Genomic DNA, 19,092 nt, shown 5'->3' on the forward strand with positions numbered 1-19,092 from the left:
CAAAAAAGACAGTCACTGCCTATACATCCTTCTGGTATTAGATTGGGATGAAAGCAGCGATTAAAATTGCCACAGTCATGTATTTCAAGTGACTGCTCTCATACATACACATCACATGCCTTCTCGGCCTTAATTCCCAAAGGTAGCCACCTGTGTATGTGCCTGATGTGTGATTGTAAGGAAAGTGAAAAAAAAACTAATGATTCCAGTAATGTGTTCTACTTTGCTGCTCCTAGACAGTACACTGTCCCTACACAAGCTATAGTAACCATGTTTGTACACCTTTGAGATCTGTGAGAAAAGTAAAAGCAACCATGACCACACTGTCCCCAGCCCAAACACAAGCTATAATGACCTCCTGTGCAAACCTCTAATGTTTGACTGTGATGAAAATTAAAGTAATAATCACACAATCCCCCCCTCCACATAACCTACAGCAACGTTATGTACACATACACATCCAAGCAGGGATAGTTTTAGAATGGGTGCAGTTGAGAGCAGAGGCCATTTATCAGCTTTATCCTAACAGGGTGATATCATAGCTCTATTTAAGTTAAAGAACATAATCAGAAAATGATTTATTTTTTTTATTCCTCATTTTTCCCTGACCAGCAACAGTTTTGTGGGCCCCCGCATAGTCACTGATAACTGAGGGATGCCCCTGCATCCATTTACATAGTCTGAGGAGTGGGCGGGCCACCAGACTTGTAAATATCTAAGTGTCTGAATGTTCTGTGGTGTATTTTATACCTAACTTTTGAAATACAATTATTTATTAGCTGCATTTTTTACTGATACCTAGAAGAATAATGTATGTGTCCTGGCATTACTGGGTGTGTGCACAGATAATCAGTGATACACACACACATGCACACACACACACACACACACACACACACACACACACACACACACACACACACACACACACACACACACACACACACACACTAGTCATAGAAATACTAGTTTTGTACTTCAGCAAATAGCAATACATTGTGCAGCACTAGTACTGCCACACCAGATCAGTGATTGCTCTTCAGATGTTGTCAAACAGCAGCAGGGCTAAGTCACTTATTTACCTCATTGAGAAGTAATAGTCGCTGTCCCTGATTTCACAGACTTTTCCTGATTTTGCTTATAATCTTGCTCTGCCTTTCAAAAAAGTTTAATTTGCTGGTAAATCATTCAGGATTACAGAGCATCAATAAATCCAGACATCAGAGTTTTATATTTCGTATTGTCCAAAAAATGCATGTTGATGTAAAAGGTGTTATTGTATTAAATTTTTAACCAAATTAGAATAATATTTAAAATGTTTTCCTGATTTTGAACCTCAATTCTGCTATTATGCTTGGCACTGCACTGAAGATGAGAGTTATAGTATCTGGTGTTCTGTCAGTATTTGTAAAAACCCTGAAAAAGAAAATCATCACTATAGATTGGAAGCATCAGCTCTTCTTAAAATTCAGGGTTTGCACTGACCGTCACTCTGGGCTGCTGATCTCTCTACTGCTTGCCTTGCTCATGTTCATTATCAGCTTTATCCTAACAGGGTCATATCAAAGCTGAGTTTGGGTTAAAGCACATAACCAGGAAATTAATATATTTTTTCTCTTTGGTTTTCTCCAACCAGAAGAAGCTTTTTTCAGGCTCCCATCCAGTCAAGGATGATGAAGGGGCCCCTCCCTGCAGCCATAACTATTGCAGGTACCTAAAGCAAGCTATGTTGTTAGTTTAACTAAGTCAGGGGAATTATGTCATTGGTAAAATATTTAATGTAATTGTGAAGGCTGTTACATGATAAAACTCTGTTACTATAACCACAGAAATCTTTGAATTTTAAAGGAGATACAAATAAGAGTTATTATCCTCATGGTTTATTAAGTATACAAGGCTGCTGTACTAGCTTTTATTGGTTTGACAGATGTTACAAAATATCAACACAAGACAACTTTCTGTGGTTGGAGGCCCACCAGAAACATGCCCCCCCCCCACCAACCGCAGGGTTCACTGGTGCCTAAGCCGGCTATGTGCCTGAATGGTTGTTTTTGCAGGTCCAAGTAAATAATTGGTGTGGTGAGTGACACATTGAAAAGCGTACTAAAAACCCTCTGATTTTTTTTTCATATACCTGCTTAACTTTTCAGTGGTACTTGTTTATAGAGTGCAGAAGTTAACATTTAGAATCCAGTATGGAAAGCACTCAGGATTCCTGAGAGCTAGGACTTTTATGCTGGTAGGAATAACCACATGACACTGGAGAGAAAAAAAAAATTATGCTCTTTCAAATGCAGAATACATCAGCAGCATTTTATAACCCCCTTTCTCCCACCAAAAAGAAGAAAAAAATGCCCGCATCTCTGGTCTACAATGACTCAGGCATGGATTTTTTTACATCAATGTTTGCAAACAATTTCAAATGCCAGTGCTGTTGTTTTTAAGCTTGAACATTTATGCCACTTCTTTACTATAGATGAGGGGTACATATAGGGTCTATATTAGAACACCAAACGTTCACAATTTTGAGTGCTCTAATATCGTCCCGTTTTCAGTGAACGCTGAAAATATCGAAGAAACAGAAAACCAAATTTCTTCCTAGGGAAAGAATTTGGGTGTCCGTTTCTGTTGCTTCGGTATTTTCAGCGCTGTGGTGTAAAATTACTGGTCCGGTTCAGGTAAGTGTGCGATTGTGTGGACATGAGGGTTAGGGCGGGTTAGATGAGTTAGGGTTAGGGCACGGGTCAGGTAAATGTGCGATTTTGTGGATGCGAGGGTTAGGGCGAGGTAGGTGAGTTGGGTTAGGGCACGGGTGAGGTGACTGTGCGATAGTGACGGACCTTAGGGTTAGGGTTTGGGTTAAGGTAAGTGGATAGTTAGTGTTGTATGTATAGTTTAGTGTAGGGTGGGTTAGGTGTAAGAGTTTAGGTGTATGTGTGTGGATTGCTGTTTGCTTGGTGTGCTTGCGTTGTGTGTATGTGTTTTGGTACCTTCGCTGTTTGAATATTCAATGTTTTAAATTTTCGATTCATAGAGTTCGATATTAGAACACTCGAAATTTTGAATGTTCGGTGTTCTAATATAGACCCTACATATATTTTCAAATGTTGCTCAACCTGATGCCAAAACAATAAACTGTTTTCAAGGAATTATATACGTTTATGAAATAAACTATTAGTTAAACGCATTTTCTGTCTGCTGTTAGTAATAATGCTTATATGAGCTACCAAACAATCATGGCCCGAAAAATATATAAAAATGTTTTTCACGATCATAATAGTGTTGGGGGGTGGGGGGTGGGGGGCGGCAAGAGATTCAATCCAGAGATATCCCCAGTGATAAAAAAAAACACTCAGGAGAATTAATTTAACATTTTCTCTGATAACACTGCTATTAACACCTTCCCGGTTCTTTGTATTGGAAGTTGGAGTGTACACACACACACACACACACACACACACACGACGCCAGCATGCCACTTTTTGCTTGTCCTTCTAAGTAGACAGCTTCTTAGCTTTTAAAGCTTTCATAAAAATGTGTAATAAAAGCAAGACGAATACATAAACAAACAAATAAAAATAGTTGGCACTCCATCGGTTTTTTTATCCACTTGAGAGACCTAAGAGAAAATATTGGAATCATATTGCTCATAAGACTAATTAAGATTCTTTTATTGTCACTCAGGAATTCTGCCTCTTGGGGCTGCTGTTGTACATCGTGGGTTGTTCAATACAACTTCTGCTAGCCACAGAAGATGCGCCACAGTGAACTTTCCAGACTGCATCACAAGATGGTGAGTAACACTGGTCCACATAGTAATCTTTCCTAGGAAGGGCCCAGATCGTGCCATTTGCACTGCTCACCTGTACAACTGTTACTTCCGTAAAACCTTCTCAGAGCACGCCCTACAGAGCGACCTCTCCTAGTAATCGCACCAGCTCCTGTGCAACAGGTACAACACCTGTCCGTTTACCGCAATCATGGGTAACAAAGTAGTTCGACAGGACTTTGAATGGGTCTATACAGATCAGCCCCATACTGAGCGACGGAAAGAAATATTAGGTACGAAGCTTTTTTTTTTTTTTTTTTGCATAGTGGGCATGTTTTTTCTTTACTGTTATTTATAACGTACCGATGTTGTATTGCAGGTTGCAATGTACTTTTAGAGTAATGAAGTACCCGTAGCAGTAAAACTTTTGCTACCAATAAACCATACTACTGCTAGACTCTGAACTATCAAACCTCTTGCTGTGTATGTTGAGGTACTTTATAGGTGATTTCAAATTTCAGCTGGGTATGTGTGTGCGTTTGTGTAGGATAGTGTAGTTTGGTAGCTAGGGTTACCACCTGTCCCTCTTTGCAAAGGAAAGCCCTTTGGGCAGTTGTAGCCCTCGGAAAATTTTCAAATGTCCTGAGATTTTAGGACACAAATATTTTCTACATTTTCTTTAATTGTTGTACAAAACTGTTATTTTCTATTTCTGACTGCTGCACTGCCCGTGGACATGTTTTATCCTGCAAAAATCTCACGTTTCTACAAAACTGCACACTTTGGACATTTGAAAAGGTGGCAACCCAATGTGTAGCAGCTATAGCTTTCACAGTTGTGTAATGAATGGAACACTACGCATCGAAAATAAATGGAAAATAAACTCCTTATATATCTGGTGCATCGTAAAGCGTAGCTATAACAGAACTTTATGTAAGACAGGTTCTTAATGTCTGAACCACCCAGCTCTAATAAATGAAACCGAGTTACCCCAGTCACTGCAGGAGCGCATCATAAGCCAACGGCTTTAAAAGCTGTAGTATCGCACCTTCACTAAGGGCAGTCACAAACGAAGTGCACCGTAAATCAGGGATCGTTTTAAAAGTTGCTACACGCCTCTCGCTGTCACCCCCCCCCCCCAAAGCTATCAGGTGGGACAGAAAGAATTATGATCACATGTCTTCAATCACAACCATACTGAGTGACATATTAAGGCAAAAGAAAGTGGCACATTAAGTGCCCCCGAATGGATCCTGAAATTCACCTGAAAGTTCTTCACTTTAATTTCTCTAGCACTTAACATATATTATTATAAATGGAGACCTGGTCATAGATCCTTTACATCACATTCATTTCCCGTGTTGGTAGGTTGTAGCTTTAATTGACTGTTTCAGGCAGTTAGAGGGGATTCATTGCTGGAGAAGAGTACAAGGTCCACCTGAAAAATCAATAGAGCAGGATGACACTGATGTTCACATTTTCACTGTATATTAGGTTAGGTGTCTGTTTGCCTTTTTGTTTATTGGTAGAAGGCACAAAAAAAAAAAAAAAAAAAAAAAACGAATATGCAAGAGGAAAACAAGTACTTGAAACGTGTAAAACAGTCATGCATGGTTGAGGGTCTTAATCAAGTTTAGATCAACAGTGTAAAGAGAAATCATTTTTATCCTTCTGAAGGTTTATGAAAAGCTCATCGGTAGTATTTTATTTACATCCCTGATGTAACTGAAAGCAGAGCTATATGTACTATTCCTCCTGTATGCAATGAAACTGACTTTCCCAGTCCTCTGACTCAGGAATGATTGTTCCCATAAGAGCAGTTTCATGTATTTATTTTTATTAATTTGACAAACTCTACTAGGCACAGATCCTGATTTTGTGGATAATCTAGAAAATTTCACCAGCTTAATGGCTTAGTCATTGTTGCGTAGTAAGTGTGCAAAAACTAGGAATCAGTCAAAGATATGCAGGAAGAAGCTGCTTTATTGTTTTTTGAGATATATATTAACAGCACATATAAGCTCCATTTTAAGCACTGTACCTTGAGTGAGATTGAAGGTTAGACATGATATTTCCAGGAGTCATATTATTATTCCATGTGGTGCAGTGGACAGCAAATGGTTCTCATGTTTATTTCTGGCTGGAGTACTCCTTACATGTCCTCCCTGTGTTGCTGTGGACTTTCACTTGATGCTGTGGTTTCTTCTGAAATCCCACTGTGAACTGATGATTTCCAAAGTGCCTGTCGGTGTGCATGCTGGATGTATGTGTATGCTAGTACAGACTGTTATCCTCTTTAGGATTCATTTCCCTGATTTCCCTTGCTGAGTGCTAGGATAGGCTTTTACTCTCCAACAGCCATAATCTGGATAAAGCTGGTCTCTGAGAATGAATGGAAGTATTATTATTCCTTTTTGTGTTGACCATAGTTTACTAAATAATTTGGCATTGGAAAATCTCCTACTGTTAAATTCTGAACATATCAAAGCAAGCTTTCAATTCATGGCAATATTCTTTCATTATATTATGTTTATTTCGTCATATTCAAAAATGCAGAGAGCCAGATCAGAGCAAATCCCAACAAGTCAAGAGCATAAAGCAGAAAGACCTGGATGGGATGCTAGCCCATTACAGGATATTCCTGCATGCATACCTGCAGGCAATACAGAGGATGTTCAGTTCACCTAAGGGAATGTCTTCGAAGTGAATAAACTGGAAAATCCAGCAAAAATTCCCTTGTAGGCAGAAGCATTACACAGTCACAGTAGGGAAGCACCCTAACCAAGAAATGAACCAGATATCTAAGAGATGTGAAACAGCAATGCTGTCCCCTGCACTTTTGTATTCCTCCATGAGACAGCATATCTTTGACTGTTCTTAGCTTTTGACCATTAACTTTTAAATGTAAGACACTGTTTCTGCATTGAGTGTTGATGCTTCTTCATTTAACATTAGTTTGTGAGTGGAAAATGTTTTTCAGCGAAACAATTCTTTGCTCTATTATTATGTTATCCTCAAAGTATCCTCAGTGATAATCAAAATTGTTGATGTTTAAAATTAGTCAGTAGGAAAATTTTGTTCATTGGTGATGCTTTATTCATGGAAATCTTAATGCTGATGGTGTTTTGTGAGAACTACAAATACTTGTTACCTGGTGTAGAACTTTAAAAAAGCATAGCCAGTAAAAAACAAACAAACAAAAACAAAACAAACAAAAAAAACAAACAAAAAAAACAAAATAACAAAAACAAAACTTCAGAACTTACAATTGTTTCTTAATTTGCATACTATACACTTTTATTTAAACCATGACCTTCTTTGGTAGCTAGAACAAAGGAAAAATTACATTATGATGAAATAACCAATGCTGTGTGTGTATGGTTACATACAATACAACTAAATGCATCAGTGCTTTTGAGAGATATGCTTATTTCTCTGCGTAAGACATTTAATGCTTTCATAAAATATCGTATTAATGTATGACTCAATGAGATCAAGGAAAATAACACAGAACCATTATAGTACAATGACTGAAATAACATTGAAGTCACAATTGTTTATACATATCTTAAGAAGTATAGTCCTTTTAACATTTTTAATGCTTAGTTGTTATTCTTTGTAGAATTACATTCTTAGCATTTTTTTAAAGATTTATGCAAGTTAAATATTTTGCTTCAGTTCTGGGTCAGTAGCAAATTCACTGAGAATAAGTTGGTTGTGATTTTTTTGGTCAGGTTACAGTGAGCTGTTTTTTGGTTCATTGTAATAGAGTTTTCTTGGTTTACTGAAGTGAAAAATTTTTATTTTCTATCATTGTTTTACATTTATCAGATTAATATGGGTGGATAATCATCTTACCGAAAAAGGACCACGGTGCCTCAGAAAGAAGTAATTGAATTTTGTTTGCATCCCGAGGCTTTGAAATGTCATCTAATATTCTAGATGACACAACAACAACATGGTAACATGATGCTGTACCACGTCCCTGCTGGTTTTGACAGCAGTCACTTACAGATGGAAGGAGCATTTTTTAGGATGGTTCTTTATTGAGATGGAGTTGTAAGACTCCAGTGCTGTGCTCTTTCTAGAGCTGTTTCTTCTACATTGTTTTCCAGCTTCTTCCATCAGAGTCACCATCAGCATCACTGTTGAATCTAAACAGCTCATTATTTTTCAGTTCTTGTGAATCTGGGTCTGCAGAAGTTACCGTTTCCATCCATGGAATGGTCTTTATGTTAGTATCCATCTTATTATCTGAGACCCATTATAGCTAGCAACAGATTAGTAATCAAGCACAAGAAATCTAGTATTATGCTATTAGCTACTCCACAAAATCTGACCATCCCTTCTGATGATTGTAAGGGAAGGCTCAAATAATCCAATACCTAATGCTACAGAGCAAAAATGTGTAGGGGTCCTCCTTGACTCTGCCTTAATATTCTCAAGGCATATAGCCAGTGCAGTCAACATGACCTTTTCACAACTGAAACTCTGCAACAAAATGTTCACACCTATTTTCTTTAACTGCAAGGCAGTCTATAGCTAGAAATATCTTCATTCCCAAAGTTAAATATACTCTGGCTTTATTAACGCTTCCTTCTAGTATCAACACACAAAAATACAGGTACTGGAAACAAAATATGTCATTTTGTAATTATTGCCGACAGGCATATCCACCCCTATGATCTCTTAAACAGAATTCATTGACTGCTGGTTAGTAGTTGAGTTACTATGCTACTCAGCACTCAACTGTTCAAAATGATCATGCTGGGTCAATGTCCCCCTCCAACAAAATCAGTTTTCCAAATAAAAGAAACATCAGACTTATTAAGAGGAAGTCAGGATGGTGGCATCACTCTGATGAAACTATGTTTTGGCACTACAATGGGGGGGGGGGCTTTACTAAACTAGGGATAACAACATGGACTCAGTTACTCAGAGGAATATATTCTCTGATAACATTAGATGGCTTCAGGGATAACATGAATGGACATCTACTAGAAGAAATTGCCTGCAGTTGCCTTTATGACACTGGATAAGTTGCTGTAGGCTTGTAGACTTACTGAAACTAGAATATTTACAAAAATAAATATAGCTATCACTCTGCTAAGAGAATTTCACCTTGTAAATGCTGTATGTATTTTCACATTAATTTAAATATTATGATTAGTGCTGTTTGCTATTACTCCTTTTTCTATATGTATTTTCTTTTGCTATGAATTTTTTTATAAATGATTTTATTAAATTCACATGATTTAAGCAATGACATGGACACACTTACTGGTATAGAAAAGAAAACAAATAATTGTACACATTTTCATAAATTTCATGCAAATGTGCAAATTTCCTGTTCAACGATTATCATTCATTGCATAAATTGCTGAAATCCAGCCTTCCATTAAATTTCATTCCTTCTCTTGAAGATTATTCTGCATAGATTGCTCCCAGGCATTCCTTTTACATCTATGTAATTTGCTTCTCCCCATTTCTAAAGATCCTTCCTCCATTTGCTTTGTCACCTCTACAACAGTCAATATTTTAGTTATGCTTAGTTCCGATTTTGATTTACATTTTTTAATAATTGCTTTTTTTGGCAGCCAATAGTATTAAACTTAACAAACCTTGCATGTCAAGGCAAATCAGATCATATATCCCAGATCAGAAAGATAATTTCCTTAGCTACAGTCATTTGCCCATCAACATTTCTGACACAGTATTCTTTAGGGAATTATTAAAATCTGACAAATCATTATCTTTCCAAATGCATAATACTCATCTATGGTGTCCTCCGTTTACTTGAAGAATTATTCCTTGATCACATGGCTAAAGAGCAGATATGGGTTTGGGGGAAGGAGGTATACAGTTTTAATGTCTCATTGGGCCATTCATTGTCTATCACCAGCACAACTTTGTTAGATAGTCCACTTGGAACAAGGACATTTGTATTCACTGCACAAAGTGGGGAGTGAACTACTGTTTGAAAATGTCTGATGTGATCCAAGCCTACACAATCAAATGTAATTAATTCAAGTTTCAAAGCATAAGGACAAATAACAGTTTAAAGAAAAATAAAACTATTTTTATTCTGTTTTTTACCCTGTGGCACTGGTGCATGATGGAAGGTGAAACAGCATAACAACTTTGTCACATTGCCATGTGCTATAAAATAGTTATGATTAAAAATAGAAAATGAGGTCTTCTTCCCTGATTTGAGGCCTTCTCCCCCCAGACTTCCAAGATGGCTGCATGTTGATCAACAGCTTAATTTTAGCTCTGCCAGTATAAAGAAAAAAAAAGAGAAACAAGGGCTAGTAATTCTGCCAAATTTAGTAAAATCCAATTACTGGCTAGTAAGTATATTGCCTGGATGCCAGCAAAGAAGAAACTTAAAGAGCCTGAAAGAAAATCAACTAAAAAAGGTGAAGAGAAATCATTGAATGGGAAGAGATCTGCAGCTGTTCAAAAAAAAAAAAAAAAAAAAAAACAGTTCAAGCTCTCAAACTTTGGTACAAGAAATGGCTTCTAATAATTTTGAGGAAAAAATAAATTAAATCTACTCAGTGATTAAAATACATGAAACACTAGATGTGCATATCAACTCAAATAACAAAAGACTGGAAAAACACAAGAAGTTTTAAGCAGCTTTTCAGATGAACTGATAAAATTGCAAATAATCAGAGGTCAAAATGGAGAAAAAGCTGAGGACAGAGCACACAAAGAACACATGAGATTTTCTTCTGTACTAGAAAAACTGGTAGGAACAAACTGTATTAATTTTATGAAAGCACAAATAAGCAATTGGACTGGTACTCCACAGCAGGATTTGTTAATTGAAAAGGCACACTGAGTGTATACTCCAGACCTGGACATGTGAAAGCAGCCAAGACCTGTATTAGTAAAGATGTAGTCATACCAGAAGAAAGGGTTGATCCTGACAAAACTGTGGCAGAAGGGCAAAGTATTAAAAATGGATATGGTATAGTGTTTGTGGAAAATTATTATTCACTGTACACCAGGCAGAAGAGAAGTAAAATTACCCCAGCAATCAGAGAATATCAAGAGTCAGGTGTGAGAGTCAATCTGCTATATCCATCTGTCTTCAGATTATCTTTTGCCTGGAGGATCAAATGCATTTTTGATGCAGAACAGGCTAAGGAGGAAATACAAAAGTTTGTCCAACAAAAAGTGAGCCATCAAAAAGAAGGGGACTCTGATTCTCATTCATCTGACATTAAAGCTGATAGACTTTGCCAGTGGAACTTTTTATAATGTTCCACAGGAAAATGCTTAAGAGACAGGAAAAAAGCACAGGAACTGACTGGAAGAATTGGGCATACATTGGACTTGAACTGGTGTTGGGAGATAGAGAAGAAAAGGAAGAAGATCAGCAACATTGAAATTAGTGAATACATATGAGATTATAAAGCATTAATCAGGGGCTGAGAAAGATGGACTTTTGTTGACTTTGGTAAACTTGTGGGCGGACTGAAAGGCATATACCCCACTTCATGTAATTAATGTTTAGAAGGACACTAAAAAGCCATTTTAAGTAAAAACATTTTGCTCTTAACAGTATTTTTATAAAACATTTCATGATATAAACTGCAAGTTATATAGCAAAGCAGACTTGTGTAATAGTATAGTATATAGTCGGGAATCTAAAATGAAGGGGTGAGGGTGAGTTTTTTTAGTGACTGTTATATGTGATAAATGCACTAAAGTAAGCAAGTGCACTTTTTTAGTTTCAAGTAATGAAAGCATTACAACGTAAAAATAGAAGAAAATCTGGACAAAACCATAAATTAATATACTGTAATCTTGTGCTGTTGGGGTGAGGAATGGGGTCTAAATTTGCATTGATTATAATATATGTAGAGTTGAGATGTTTTCTCTTACTTTTGGATAGGTGAATCTCTGGGTTAATGCCCTTGGCTTAATCTAAAAAAACAAGTATTTTGTGCAAGAAAGAAAACATAGTGAATGCAATGAGAAGGGCTGAGTGTTTTGTAATGATATTAGTTTTTTCTTTTAGCAAATAAATACTCAATGTGAATTGAGAAGTCTGCAGCTGAAGGCAATTGTACATTCGGTTCTTATGTTTCTATGGAGACAAGTTGACTACATGTGCAAGCAATTTACTTATTTATTTATTTATTTATTTACATTTGTTTACTGGGAAAGTCTGACTGGGAGAGAAGCCCATTTTCAGAGGAGGCCCGGGGAGAAAGACTCCACAGAAATATAAGCAATATACAATAATTAGATAGTACAATAATATACATATAGTAAGATGCAGAATACACAACATCTGGTTAGTCCATACAAAGTAGTATTCAATACAGTTTTGTAGTAGATACAGGTTCAAAAAGAAAACACAAGCATTTCAGTGAAGATCACTGTGAGAAAAAATAAAGTTAGTAGTGTGTACAAATTAAGTAATAGTTATGAACAAATGAGATTTTCCTTTATATATATATATATATATATATATATATATATTGGAGTAGTAATAAACACTAAGGCGAGGGAGAAAATGAGGTAAGGGGTGGACAGTGTGTTGAGAGAGTTATAGATGTCTTGTCAGTCAGGTTTGGCACAGGAGCAATACCAGGTCTTGGATAGATGTTCAAATAGTAGTTGTTTGAAACTGGTAGATTCACGTGTGTTTTGGAGGGTGTGGGGTAGAGAGTTCCATAATTTGGCTGTTTGATTTGAGAATAGGGCTTTACCTTGAATGTTGTTAGCTTTGTTTACTGTGGGAATGTTTCTGTCTGCAGATCTTAGATTTCGTGGGCATGAGTAGGGAACAACAAGTTCCTTGATGGATGGGCAACTGCCAGGACAGAAGATGATACTGTGTGTGAATTTAAGTTGGTAGAGATGAAGAAGGTTAGGTGGCTTGAGCTAATTTAATTTACGTAGAGCAATACAATGGTGGGTTTGGTGGGAAGGTTGGCTGGGAAACTGCCTGTTTTGTTGTAGCAAGTTTCCAATTTGGTTAAGTCTGAAATTTTTAAGTTGGTAAAGATGGGGAAAGCATAAAGGAGCATAGAGAGGAGGAAGGTTCTGGATATGGCTAGTCCGGTATTGTCAGTGAGGAATGGCTTGCTTCTGTATAGTGAGCCAGGTTTTATGTGAACTTTCTTAATTGTGATGGCTATGTGTAGGTCAAATCTGAGTTTGTTGTCAATTGTCACTCCAAGGAGTTTGCATGCTCAACTGGTTGGATGACTGTGTTGTTTGCTGAGAGAATAGTGAAAGGAGGGTGGTCGGTGATTGTTTGCTACTGGAAAATAGCAATAACTGTGTCTTATTGGTGTTGACAATTAGCTGTAATTTACTTTGATATGTTTTATATCATTAAAAATTTGTTGGGCTACTATTTGGAGGTCTGGTAAGGTATCTGCTGAGCAGATTGAAGTTGAGTCATCTGCATACTGAACTACTTTAGCATGGGTTGTGAATGAGGCTAGATCATTAGAGAAGATGGTGAAATGAAGGGGTCCTAATATGGACCCTTAGGGGACTCCAACTGAGACAGGCAGAAGTGGTGAGAGTTTGGATTTCCATCCTACTGCTTGTGGTCTGTAAGAAAGATAGCTTAGGAACCAGGAGAGGGAAGTCTTTGATAGGTTTAGTGAGGCAAGAGTAATAGGGAGAGAGTGTTGAACACTTTTGACATGTCTAAGAAGATTGATGTTACTTGCTGGTTTGAATTTCTTAGTTGGTTGATGGTGTTAGAGAAATTAATTAGGGCTGTGGTTGTTTTGAACATTGTTTGCTGAGAGATGTAAAATTAAAAGGTACTATGGTAAGCAGCTCAGTAAAAATACTGTTTGAGATTATTGGAAGTGAATAAGATATAGTTTTCCTAGAAGTGTTTAGTAGAACACTGTATAATTTAATGTTATTTAAAGATATCCAGTACAACTTTTTTAAGGCTAGAAGTTAATGTTTTTTTGAAAATATACAGGCTATTTTTCACATCTGGGAGAGGAAATAGAGATAAGAAAAGACAGCAATCAGCGTAAGTGGAAGCACATGCTGTAAGATGCACTTTAGCAAAGATGACTTTAATCGTAGGTTTGGTAATGTTTGTGGGTGCAGCTGTTGATTTGGGATAATTGTTCTTATCAGGAGGGTTAAACCTCATTATTTGAAAATGTTCATAGTTTTGTGTGTTTGTTTTAAGTTAATTGTTTCTGAGGGTGTTCTGGGGTGTGTTTGGCTTTTGTTTGATGGTTTTCATTAAAAAAAAATGTTTTGAAAAATGTGACATAGATTCAAATTGAGATGACAAGAAACAAGCATATAAAAGATCAGCCTGCCAAACAGTGTGTGCATGTAACATAAAATTTGGAAATAGACATTTAAAAAGCCGTCATGTATAATAGGTAGGAATAATAACTTCTTATCATACTGACAACACTATCCATATTATTTTGGACCATAAATGGCCTCACAAGTATAGACAAAATAATAAGCGTATTGAATAATATTAAGAAATGCAGCAAAACAAAAAAGTAACTGGAACCATGAGCAGGGATAAACAGCAGTTAATTCAAAAATATCAAAGTCCACAACTTACGTGAAGAGTTGCTTTTTCAAAAAGTAATAGCTGTTTATTCCAAGAGTTTAAAATCCATTAATGTAGTTAGAAATGCTTATTCCACAAGTTTAAAATCCACAACATACTTAAAAAGTTGTTGTGTATTCCACACGTTTAAAATCCACAATGTACTTAAAAAGTTGCAAGTGGAGAAGGCACTTTCACCCAGATAGGCTTCATCAGGCAAAGAAACTGAGCAACACATTGTGCTTAGCTTATATAATCAAGGCATAGTCACATGATCTAGTCACATGTTAAAATTATAGTCACATGGCAAGATAAAAATAAGTAAAATACACGTAAAATTTTTATGCATAAAAATGTAAGTGACAATAACAGTAAGAAATATAATAAACAATGAAGGTAATTCTAAAACTTTTGATTTTTCAATTTTTTTAAAACATATAGGGTACCGACAAATACAAAAAGTTCAGTGTATTTGAGTATGTAAGTACTTCAAATAAGGCTTCTTATACTTCTTGTACTTTAAATTCAGATGAACTGTCAGTTTTTTCTAAAGGTTTAACATTTGTACTCTCCACTCAAATTGATATTGCTCAAATGTTGCTAGAACTTAAATATTTCATGCGTTCTCTTAACCTTAAGATTCTGTTCAAAGAGAACAATGCTCCACTGAATGTACCCAAATGATCAAGTACCTTTATACCACCTAACAATCCACTTGTTTTGGCCTTTGAAAAATCAGTGGAAAAAAAACTATATAAACATTTCTATGGTGACAAGCACAGTAAATACTTTAACTCGACTGTATCAGAGATACAGGCAGTCAAGAATCTTACTACAAATTCAGACACAGTCATAAAACCAGCAGACAAAGGTGAGGGTACCATGATTATGAACTCTGACTACTATAACAATGAAATGCTCTCTGTGCTAGCCACCTTGGATTATGAGCAAATACGCAAACAACTGGTGAATCAGATAATTAATCAAAATTCCTTAAGACAAGAAAATATGCTCAAGGGCAACCTCATTGGAGAAGAATTATACCAGTACATTAGAACTGATAGTCCTGCTGTACCTGCAATATATGGCATACCTAAAGTCCATAAATCCCTTGTATCACCCCCACTTAGACCAATAGTGTCAGCAAGAGGATGGGTGACAGAGCCCTTATCGAGCTACCTTGATAACCAACTTAAGAAACATCTACACTTAAAAGGTACCAATACCAAGGACACAATTGATTTCATTTCTTGTCTGTCAGAATGGCTTATATTACACCCAGCAAAAGACTGTTTTCTTGTTACATTAGATGTAGACTCATTGTTTACAGTTATTCCCAATGAGATAGGAACTTGATTTGTTAAGCAACATTTACTTGAATTCTCTTATTATACACAGTGTCACATTAATGTTATTTGTGAATTACTGGATATTCGACTTAGCAATAACATCTTTTTATATCAAAATAAGTTTTACAAACAGGCAAGAGGTGTGGTGATGTGTACCCCACTCACCAACACCTATGCCAACATTGTAATCTACCATTGGGAGAAACGACATATAGTCAGTGAAAATAATCCCTATCTCAGAAATGTGAAATTTTATAAAAGGTTTGTGGATTACCTTTTCTTATTATGGGAAGGTACACCAGAAGAATTCATGAAATTTGAGTAATTCATCTCTACAACCACTGATTTCTTAAAGTTTAAATGTGAAGTACCCTTTCATACAATTAAGTTCCTTGACATAACCCTAAACAAACTTCACACCGGTCAGATAGATACTACTATGTACAGAAAACCATCCAGGAAAAATACATATCTACATGCATAGAACCAGCTTATACCCATCATATATCTATCCAAACATTGTTAAAATCAACTTTTTAGGATACCTAATTAAATATAAATGATTCACTAATGGAACAACAACATGAAAGGGCTGCTTCATAATTCATACAGAGAGGGTTATAGTCAAAAACAAGTTAAAACAATTAAACAAGACATTATGAACAAGAGAGCCACAGAATATACACATCTGCTAACCACCAATAGAGACATACGATTTTCCACCAATCATAATCAGATCAAACTTAGATACACTCTTACACATGATAGAAATACACAAATCATAAAGAACACTGTTAAAAAATATTGGTCTATACTAACTGAGAAATCTAAGCTAAGGAATATTGTATCAAATTCACCAAGATTTAGTTATAGAAGAGCTAGTAACTTAGCAAACATTCTTTGTTATAAAGAACAACCAAAAAATACATCTTACTTTTACACTAGTAAGCAAGGGATGTACAGATGTAATGATTGCACTTTTTGCAAGTACATTTATACTGACAAGTTTGTTAGACATCCAGGTAAAGATGCAGCTTTTGAACTAAGAGTGTTTGGTAATTGCAACACACAACACTTAATATACATAGCAAACTGCTCCAAGTGCAAAGCATACTACATAGGCAAGACAAGTAGAAAATTAAAAGAGAGAATAGGTCAACACATGTCAGACATCAGGAAGAGTGTTTAAACACATGCCTTATATAAACATATTCTTAATACAGATCTAACTCATACTTTTAAATTTACTATTTTGCAAGTTATTTGTATAACGCTTGGGGGGGGTGACATAAAATTATACACACAGAGGATAGAACTGCAATGGATTTTTAGACTGAAGGCACATATACCCCTTGGCTTGAATGACATGGTTACCATTAAGCCTTATTTGAAGCACTTACATACTCAAATACATTGAACTTTTTGTAATTTTCTGTACCTTATATGTTTTAAAAACTTGAAAAATCAAACATTTTACAAGTACCTTCATTATTAATTACATTTCTTACTGTTATTGTCACTTACATTTTTATACATACAATTTTACGTGTATTTTACTTATTTTTATGTTACCATGTGACTAAAATTTTAACATGTGACTAGATAATGTGACTACACCTTGATTATATAAGTTTAGCACAATGTATTGCTCAGTTTCTTTGCCTGAAGAATCCTGTCTGGGTGAAAGTGTCTTCTGCACCTGCAACTGTTTAAGTACATTGTGGATTTTAAACTTGGAATAAGCAGCAACTCTGCCAAAATTGAAAGTTATAGACCACTGTGGTTTTGTGGAGGGGAGGCAAACATCTGACAACATTAATAGAACAATGATAATCCAGAGGAAAGCAAAATGTTAAGTGGAAAAATACTGCTGTTGTTGGTGGGTCTTGATGCAGATAAAGCATTTGACATAGTAAGCTAGGATTTTATGAGCAGAGCAATGGAAGCATGCACATGTGCATTATCTAATACAATAATAATGTTAATCAGGCGGATATATGAGGGATCAGTGGCAAGAATTAAAGCGGGAGAGTTCCTTTCAGATAAATTGTGTCTGAAGAGGAACCAGGTAAGGGTGTCCTCTTCCCCTTTGTTATTTGCTTTATATTTAGACACATTTGCAAATAAAATAAGGGACTCAGAAATGGTATGCTAATCAAGAAAAAATTTTTTATTTGCAAATGAAATTATTTTGTACCTAATAAATCCAAAAAAAGACACCTCAGTGTTGTGGAATATTTTGAGACAGTTTCAATTTTTTTTTTTGGGATATAAAATTAATGAAGATAAAACAAAGGGTATTGCTGTAAATTATGTACTCACACATGAATGGGTTCAGCAATGCCCACATTTATGGGGACATGATAAAATTAAATATTTAGGAGTATGGATTAAAAAGGCTTCTGTTATGACAGAATATGTGGGAAGAGAGTAAAGAAAAGATAATACAAAAAAGAATATGTGGGAAGAGAGTAAAGAAAAGATAATACAAAAAAAATGAGAAACTGAATGTTCTTGTTTATGGATATGGATAGTAATGAGCCAAGCAGTAAAATGTTTTAATCCTTTTATTTTAATGCACAAGTCAGGCATATTTTTATCACCAGAGAAGAAGTTGCAGACAATAATTAATGAAGAGTTGAAGGAATTTATCTGGGAAGGCAAGAGGGCAAGGGTCAAGGTAATCCTTCCAATAGAACAAGGTGGTTTAAGATTACCTGATTTGAAGGGATATTTTGGAGCTACACAATTAAGACTTATATACACAACAAAAGCAGAAAGTTATAATCCAAAGTGGAAAGGGATGATGATGAACAGGGGAAAACTGAAGAAATAAGGAGAGAGTGGGATTTTGCAGGCAGATCCTTAAGAATAGCAAGTCATATGGAATATTATATTCATAAAGTAGCAGAAATATTCTAAGAACTAAGCCAACATAAGAATGGAGAAAGAAGATTTTGATAATAGGGATGACTGCAAATAGATGTGCAGAGAACAGACAAGAGGGAGCTGAAATTTACCGGAGAAAACTGGCAAAGGAACCAAGGTATTTGGAGCAAATAACTATAGAGGGTTAGGCAATAGAATGGGAAGAGGCCAAGAAAACATTTGGACTGCAGGTTGGAAACTGTCTTCCCTACCAGGGACTAATATCAGAGTATAGGCAAAGATAATGGGATAGGGAAATCCTATGTGAAAGACCTGCTCTGGTAGAGTTTTTAGTTGAATCTAGAATTGAATCTGCTGTTAAAAGGGAGAATTAGTAGAACAAATAAAATATTGCATGATAACTATAGGAATCAGTCAGAGGAGGTTAGAAATGATTAGGAAGAGAGACTGGATAAGCAACCTGCAAGGAAACAATGGGAGGATATATGTATGGTATCCAGGTATGCAAC

General features: G+C 36.0%; 1 protein-coding gene across 1 annotated transcript in view; it reads left to right on the top strand.

The window, feature by feature from the left end:
* Positions 1 to 3,757: 3,757 nt before the first annotated feature.
* DEGS2 (delta 4-desaturase, sphingolipid 2) overlaps positions 3,758 to 19,092 on the top strand; it is a 415,818-nt gene continuing 400,483 nt past the window's right edge. Inside the window, exon 1 of the mRNA XM_044075031.1 lies at positions 3,758 to 4,062. Within this exon, the coding sequence (XP_043930966.1) occupies positions 3,981 to 4,062 (82 nt within the window). The 5' untranslated portion in view covers positions 3,758 to 3,980. The remainder of the gene's footprint in view (positions 4,063 to 19,092) is intronic.

Source organism: Protopterus annectens, chromosome 6.part0 (genome assembly GCF_019279795.1).
Source record: "Protopterus annectens isolate FY-2018-M chromosome 6.part0, PAN1.0, whole genome shotgun sequence".
NCBI classification, from domain to species: Eukaryota; Metazoa; Chordata; order Ceratodontiformes; family Protopteridae; genus Protopterus; species Protopterus annectens.